The following is an 8,588-nucleotide window of genomic DNA, read 5'->3' on the forward strand; positions in this document are numbered from 1 at the left end:
CAGCCAGCATGTGCAACCCAGTGAGGACTTTGTCCTAGGAAAACATGTAAGATTCAAGCACAGCATTTCAGCCAACTACCTATCCACTCTTGTGCAAGCTTTTTACAGTTTCCATCAGGTTACAAAAAACTGTATTTTCTTGACATAATCCATACTGTTAGGCTTTTTAATTTCTTCTAGCCTGTCTGCATTTACAATGTATTCTTCTTCTGCAGCAGCAGAGCCTGACAGCCCAAGGGAGTCACTTGCATTACAACAACATCTATGAACTAGACACAGTCAAAAGAGAAAAGACAGCAAGTATAGGGAGAAACAAAGAATCATCTCCTACCAAGACTGTCATTTCTGACCCCTGAGGGAGGTTTTTTACCGACCCTCAAGTCTACAACTTTGCAATCTTTTGATAAAGTTACCAGATTTGGCTGAAAGAAGAATACAAGGTCCTGCTGTCACAAAAAACCTCTTTCATCAGATCTTGTTGGTTGAAGTAAGAAGTCAAAAGGAGAAGCAGAGAGCCACATTTCAGTCTCTCCCGGGCAGCTCAGCAGCCAGTGAAAAGGTACAATTTCCCCACTCTAGATTAGCAGTCAACAAAAGCCTCACTGAGGATTACTGGCTCCTTTGCAAAATGATGATGTGCATGCTCTGCTCTGTCATGAAAACCCTTTCTGCACACAATATCGTAATGAGTAACAACGTGAAACACCCAGACTTCACGACACAAGCAGCAAGTTTTAGCTGCTATGGGGAAGGCAGATACCTGTAAAGACACTCGTCCCGGAAGGAATACCCCAGTCCAAAGAGTCAACAGTTGCAAAAAATCCTCCTCAAAGAGGCTCCGCATCTCAAGCTGGTCCCATAAGGTTCGGTGACTGTGACTCTACCTGCCGGGCACACACTGTGTGCATGCACACAGCACCCTGCCTCCAGAAACGCCGCTGTGCCCAGCCTGCCTCAAGACCCTCTGCAATAAACAGGCACCATCACAGCACAAAATAAAACAAAAAGCAACAAGCTGCTATTAACACACTCAAGAGGTGATGCGTCCCGGCGCTCCCACCGCCTTCATAGCCCTCATGGGCTTTCCCAAAACAGTCTGAATCGAAATCTTAAATGCGCAGACGGAGACTCGGCCTGGCGAGGCCTCTCTGATGGGAGGAGGGAGGGAAAGAGGGAGGAGAGACCCAGCAGAACAGGCCCTGCAGCATCTCTATGCACAGGGGGCACGGCCGCTGGCCCGGGGGGCCGCGGCTCCTGTAGCCGCGCTCCTCTTTACACGAGGGTAAAGGCGAAGCGCTGGGGCCCCGCGGGCTGCACCGAGCGAGGCTCGGCGAGGCTCAGCCCGGCCCGGGCCGGGGGACCCCGCGGGACTGGGAGGCCCCGCCGCTCACCTGCGCCGGAACCGCGCCGCTCTCGCCGGCACTTCTGCCCAGCCCCGCCGCGGTTACTTCCGCCCGGCCTGCGTCACTTCCGCCCGCCCTCGCCCCAAGCCAGCAGTCCCCACGGGGCTGCGGGAGGAGATTTCACGGCACGGATTCGCCCCTGGGCTTGTGCAGCCCAAGGGCGGCTTCTCCCGCGCGTTTTCCTTAGGTCTCCATACAGGCCACCTGCATCCGATAGCGAGTGTCTGCACAGACAGAAACACGTTCATGTAAACGCAGGAGCTGTGCCTTGTCAGTATGAGAGGGTGTTGACGTGCCCGACGCTGCAGGTGTTTCAGGAGAGCAGACACACAAAGCTCTAGGAACACGGATCTAATTTATTATTCGTGTCTGATCGCTCGTTTGTTATACGTGCCAAGCTTTATTACAAACTGCTGGAAAGCTGTTGGAACTTGCAGCAGCTTTGATTTTAACGTTGGTCACTGACTGTAGTGCTCAGTTGCCTTTCAGCCTTTTGACAGAACCACGGAATCCCAGGATGGGTCAGGTTTGGAAGGGACCACAGTGAGTCATCTGCTCCAACCTCCCTGCTCAAGTAGGGTCATCCCAGAGCGCATTGCACAGGATTGTGTCCAGACGGTTCCCGAATATCCCCAGTGAGGGAGACTTGGCACCCTCTCTGGGCAACCTGTTCCAGTGCTCAGTCACCTGCACAGGAAAGAAATCCTTCCTCACGGTCAGGTCAAACTCCCTGTGGTTCAGTTTCTGCCCATTGCCAATTGTCCTATTGCTCGGCACCACTGAGCAGAGCCTGGCTCTGTCATCTGACACCCTGCCTGCAGACACTGACAGACATCGGTGAGATGAATTCTCTGAACACGAGAACAGGCACAGATTCTTACAGGGGCTTTGGACTGGACCAGGTAGGCCCACGGTTGGGGAGACTCACCACAAGTGCCCTGATGCTTTAGGAAATGAAGAACTTTTCCACTGCTACTTTTTATCTCTTCAGAAGACTAAAATACTGTGGCAAAACTACAGCCAGAAACAAGTTTTATCCCTTATGAACACTGAAAGCACTTAAATCTATAGATTTCTGTTCATCTTCACACCGGGCAAGAGAGCACCACTGATTTTACAAAAGGCTTTGGCAGATGCAGTGGTGCAAATAGAAGGTCTCTCTCTCACACTCTGAGGCTTTGCTGGGGCTGAATTATGAATGATTTCCCTTGAATCCCATGAACACCTTTCAGTTCTCATGCTTGAACAGAAGGGTAGAGAGGCCTTGGCGTTGGTTGTGTTGCAACGTGTTTGGGTTAACCGAGGGTCTGTTTAGATTGACAGCCACTTGAGGTTGAGTTATTCTGACTCCAGGGAATTTAACAACTAGTTGTAAGGTCACTTTGACCTTACTAATGTTTGGTGTGGACATGGTGTAAATGAATTCAGTGAAAAAAGATACCCTAAAGGTGTTCAGGATATTTGATCCTATGTGTCTCTGAGTCAATTCACTAAACCAGATAGTCTGAGTCATGAAAGGGCCTGTTTGAGTTATCGTTCTTCGGAGTGGTCCGCCCATCTTTTCCTCCCGAACCCAGGAGAGATGTCTATGGAGACATAATGAATCACTAGCTGAATTTTGCTTTGCTTGAGTAAGTCCTCTGACTATAATCATAAAAAACATTAACTTTGTCCCTTGCTTTCTGCTGAAGCCAGCCTGTACCTTTCTGTCACACTTCTCATGGAAATGGGCAGCACTGAACTTCGCAAAACTAACATGTGTTATTTGAGCTATATCTCACCTAAAACTACTCTGAGGGTTAACCAGACAGAACTGGTCAGCACCCACAGACAGTAATCCTATCCTGTGTGTGGGGTGGCATTCAAGCCCAACAGCCATACGCATTTTTCCTCCCTGGTTTTTCTCACGCAGGCTGCACAGCTTCTGCGGCCACACACAGTGTCTCCTAGCATGCAGGTGAAATGAGGAAGTAATCTTTTTTGCTAGAAAGACATAATATATACTCAGAATATATTCAGTTTTAATTACCACAAGACAGGAATGCTTCCCATCAAAACTCCCCAGAGTTTTATGTATCTTTTCTTCATTCCATTAATTATTTACCTTCAGTTTTAATAATACAGTTAAAGGCACTATATATAGCTTATGCTCTATCAATAAATCATGCTCGTGTATCTTCATATTTATCCTATAAATTATAAGTACCAAAACACTTGCATGGACCTTCTAAGCAATTTTGGCAGAGAAATTCCCACCAGAGCACCGCTAAGAGCCTTTGGAGGTGAACTCAAACATTCCTCACTCAGCAAGAGCTTTTTTATGTCATTTTTTTACTTTATGAGGTTGTCAGTCTTCTCACGAATCCCAACAATCTCCTTCATCCTCTTCTTATAGCTTGCCACAAGCAAACAGTTTCACGTGACTTTCTGACCTTTCATCAAAACCAAAAATCCACAAAATATCATAAGGGCAACATGTACATGCTATTTTCCCCATCCCGTAAGTCCAAGGCACTTTAGTAGCAATGTGATCCACGATCTGGGCTCAGTCCATCAAACTATTCCTTTGGTTGCATTGCTTGAAACAGTTCCCCCGTTTGTTCAGCAACCTCCTTCATCTTCTGACGTGCTTCTTCCATGGTGGTGGCAGCGTTATGAACAGTGACACAGCATTCTCCATCCGTTAGGTTTAGCATCCCACATACTCCATGCTCTTTCAACAACACCATATCCAGGGCTAATCGATTCTGCAAAGCCATTTTTGGTACCTCTTGGGCCTGCAAATTCAGTTTCCCATAGGCACGTTCGGTCCAATTGCTCAACACATGGATTTGCCTAGTTAAGTTCTCCAAGACATATTGATGCCGTTGATTAACTCCACTGGGCACAAAAAATAATTCTAAGTCTAAAGCAACATTTTGTCCCCAGGTATAATAGTCAGGGACTTGAATCCCCCCAATCCACCCTTTTGCATCTACTGGATTGCGGATTTCTCTCTGCACCTTTTTGTTACAATAAAGTGTATAATTGAATGTTTTAGATGGACACATGGTAGGAAACCCAATAGTACACTGGAGTCCAGCCATATCATACATGTTCAAGTGGGAATACATTTTCCCATCTGAACATGCCCATACTGTTCCCCTCGGAGCTGGATATTTGGCTTGTGAACACTGATACAGGTCGCCTCGGGGAACTTCCTGTGCTTCAGTACTTGAATTCAAGACCCTTCTTGGGTCAGGGCCATGTGTAACGGGAATACCGCAGGATAGTGCCGTCTCCGAATTTTCGTAAGACCCATTGCACCGGGTGTCTCGATTTAGATAGCCATAGTTGGGATAACCCCAACACGTACACATGTCCCGGATAAAAGTTCTCAGCTCTGAGATATACCAGGTTTCTATAGGCTCACCTGCACCAGTGGTACAATCTAATATACGGGAACAATTCAGAAAGGAAGTCTCTGATTTACTTTGGATGATGCTTCTGGTGTTCCTCACTTTCCAGCAGATCCTCTCTCCATTAGGTAGTGTGATCTGCTGGTCCTTACAGTCCGATTTCCCCACTTCCCATTCTACTATTTCCCCTGTGGGGACCCTGGAGGCCCATTGTAGGGGAGATATGGGGTCAAAGATTTGTTTCAGAGACCAAGCCCACTCATAATTTGTTTGGTTAACTTGGTGTGGGGTTCCTGGGTTATTGGGGATCTGTATACACCATCCTGCATCCCAATGTAAATTGTATTCATGTTCGAAAAACCCACCCTCAGCAGGAGAATCCCACCATGGTATCACAGTGCAAGGGATAGAAGTGACATTTTGCAATGTCTCAGTAGGGTTAGTGTCTAATGATCGATAACATGTCTGATTCCATAAATGGTTCCAGGTAGAGTTGTGTGGGAGCTGGTAAAAGGCTTTCTTGTATTCTACCCATGTCCCATTTGCAGCCCATTGTTGTCCTTCCTTCTGGTCTAGGAAGGGGGACTCGACCACTCCCCAGGTAACATTTCCTCCTGTTTTTTTAAGGTTATCTAGTTCTCTTGTTAATATTTCTGAAAAATTTAACCAAATCATCATAAATCTAAGCCCCTCTGATGCAGAGTTGGGGAGGTTAATACATATTCCTTGATTTGTGTGGTTCCAAATATGCATAAATCCTTGTATCAACTCCCAAGCTAAATTTGGTTGAGTATCCTCATTCTCAATCAATTGAGACAAAATTGTACACCCATAAAATAAGAATAAAAACTTTTCCCACACCATTTTTCTCTAGTAAAAAGGCAAAATAGGCTTAGTAAAATCAAACTAAAAATACACAAAATGGTCCATCCACTCAACAGTTGAAAGCGTGGGTCCAGCAGTGGATTTCAGATAATCTGTAAAATATATACGTGCATAAAAACAAAACATGATTAAAAGGAGGGAACCATCAGTAACCACCCATACACAGAGGTTAAGTGGCTTTTTTAAGGTCAGAGGTACCAATCCTACTCTTGGTAATTCTACCAAAACCAGTTGTTCTGGGTAATGGGGAGGATTTGTAGGGTCTTTGGCTTCTTTTGTCCCAGGAAGTATGGGTGGGGATTGAAGACAAAAGGCTGAGTCATGGGCACTCCTTAACTCCCCAGCAGCCATTGATTCTACATGACACCCAACTGTGGTCAACCAGGTTCATGAGGTTTCAGGGCCCTCTTCAAGAGCCCATTGGTGCATTCAACAATACCATTTGCCTGGAAGTAGTATGGGGTGTGAAAGATCCACTGGATTCCCTCATCCCGTGTCCACTCTTGAACCACCCTGACAGTAAAGTGACTACTGTTGTCAGACTGGAGGTATTTGGGCCATGGCAAATAACTAATCCACAGCTTCAGTCCCTTTACAGTGCTGTACCCAGTTGCTTGTGCTACTGCCTCAGCTTGAGTGAGCCCTGACATTACTTCCACCCCAATGAGAACATACTGCTTTCCCTCTGACTTCAAGAAAGGCTCTAGACAGTCCACCTGCCAGGTCTCTCAGAGGCCTTTTCTGTGTCATAAGTGAAGGGGAGCCTCCTGCAAAGGGTGTTGTTTCTCTAGTTGGGTACAACACTGGCCACAGGCTGAGATGACTGTTACACAGTTCCTGAGTGACAGGCCACCCTCTGCTACCAGCTCCCTTAAAAAGATCCTTAACTCCTGAATGGCCTCCCTTTACATGTAACCTCTGCAAGAGATGCTCCCATTTTATTTCTTCTCCCTTTACTGCCATACCTGCCACACAGGTCAGTTAATCTACCTGATTATTCAGGAGGTGATCCCTCTTCTGGTGAGTAGCAATCCATCCCACCAAGAGACTTCTGCTTAGCTGTGTTAAGGATGTCGTCCCACTTCTCTTGCTGGCACACTGGGAACCCGACTGACCTCCTGCGGGTTTGTTCGCAAAACAGGAGCCATCCAGTGCACCCCTTAAAAGCAGCATAGGAGTCCGTATAAATAAATACTGTTGTTTTTAGTTTCAGCCTCTCTAAAAACCACACTGCACATGCCTACCAATGTTCCCACCTGAGCATTTCCTTCTGCCTTCATCACAATTCATCTCGCTCAAAAAACACACAGGGCTACCCCTCAGTATCTTCCTCTCCTTTGGAGGATGCATCAGTGAACCATACATTTTTCAGGTGGGACTCAAATTGCAAGGTCCGTTTTATATATGATGGGGGAAGCTCCTGGCCCAGTTGATTGCCAGGTGGTTCTTGTATTTGGAGCACTTCATGTTCTCCCTCCTCTACCTGAAGCATACGGCACTAATGATATAATTGCACATACCACTGCCTCAACCCTGGCAGTGTTCAAAGCCAGGTTGTATAAGGCCTTGAGAAACCTGGTCTAGTGGGAGGTGTCCCTGTACATAGCAGGGGTGGTTGGGATTAGATGATTTTAAAGTCCATTCCAACCCTTTAACATTCTATGATTCTATAATTTTATGAAGTGGATCTGTCAGATGTACTGGACCTAAAGCCTGATACCTGATATACCCCAGTCTCAAAGATTAACAATTGTAGGCCTTCTTCATGGACAGGGGTCTAGTCCCAGGTGGTCCTCTGGCGTGTTAAATCATAAAGGGCACTTGCTATGATTCAGAAATTTGGGATATGTTTTCTCCAAAATACCAGCAGACCCAGGGAATATTGTAGCTCCTTCTTTCCAGGCATTTTAACTTGTTCAAGGGTAGTCAAGGTTTCAAAGAGAATATACACCATTCCTCCCCTCCACCATATACCCATGAATTTCACCTTGGCAGGTTTGGGGTTGCAGCTTTTCTGCTTGAACTTGGAACCCTAAATTTTCCAGTGAGTAATTATCTCTGCTTGGATTTCTCCTACTGTGGTGCCTTGGGGCCACCCACGAATATACTGTGAATATATTGATACATTTTAACTCCCTCTGGGGGAGTAACCATATACATAGCATTTTCTCCAGATCCTAGCACTACCATCACTGTCAGGATGCAAGAGCCTACCCACATGGACAGGGACAACAGACTGACTGACTCTGTTGGCTCTCCTTCTCACTCAAATCTCCCAAGTAAAAAACATTTTTCTTCCTGACATGGTTCTCCTGCTTTAGTTCTGTCTCACTCTTTCACCACCCTCTTATCTGTAGAAGCCATGCTACTTCCAATCATCTTCATTCAATGCCCAGGACAGTTTGGGGAGATTTATAAAGACTTTTACCTCTGTGAACAAGAGAACTTACTGGGAACACAACTATTCCATCTCCCATCTACTGGGCAGGAAAATATTTCTAACCATTACTCCCACCTCTTACTCCCTTGGCCTAGGACCACCAATCCATTTCTCACAGGCAGCAAGTACAGTGTTTGCAAATACCTTACACACTAATTGAATCACTGAGCAGAAACAATGCTGCAGATCTGACACCCTCTCACACTTGCTGTGTTGAAACAATTTGTGTGTATTTGACCTCCTCCACTTGCAAAAGCCCATCAGGACTCAGTGATGACTTATTGTGAAGATGGAAAGGAAAGTGGATATGGATTTTTAAAGGCACAGTTATCTGCCATATGGACAGGCTGCACGCACCAGAAAGTGCAAAGCCTGGAAGTGAATCTCACTCTTAATCTCAAACCAAAACAAAGTGCAATCATGGGGCAGGCACAGCCACTTCTCTGAAGCCAATGTCTGGTC

At 46.2% G+C, this 8,588-nt stretch overlaps 1 protein-coding gene across 1 annotated transcript; it reads right to left on the reverse strand.

Annotated features, from left to right (window-relative positions):
- Positions 1-3,397: 3,397 nt before the first annotated feature.
- LOC113962060 lies at positions 3,398-7,010 on the reverse strand. The gene is made up of 2 exons (XM_027672871.1): positions 6,677-7,010; positions 3,398-5,778 (listed from the first exon to the last, which is right to left on the reverse strand). The coding sequence occupies exon 2, from the start codon at positions 5,663-5,665 to the stop codon at positions 3,962-3,964; it is 1,704 nt and encodes a 567-aa protein (XP_027528672.1). The 5' UTR covers positions 5,666-5,778; positions 6,677-7,010; the 3' UTR covers positions 3,398-3,961.
- Between the last annotated feature and the right edge of the window lie 1,578 nt (positions 7,011-8,588).

This window comes from Neopelma chrysocephalum, unplaced genomic scaffold (assembly GCF_003984885.1).
Source record: "Neopelma chrysocephalum unplaced genomic scaffold, ASM398488v2 Primary Assembly neopelma1_100830, whole genome shotgun sequence".
In the NCBI taxonomy this organism is placed as follows: Eukaryota; Metazoa; Chordata; class Aves; order Passeriformes; family Pipridae; genus Neopelma; species Neopelma chrysocephalum.

Bases quoted from the DNA above. Each gene is read 5' to 3' on its own strand.
- LOC113962060 (XM_027672871.1), bottom strand. From the start codon at position 5,665: ATGGTGTGGGAAAAGTTTTTATTCTTATTTTATGGGTGTACAATTTTG.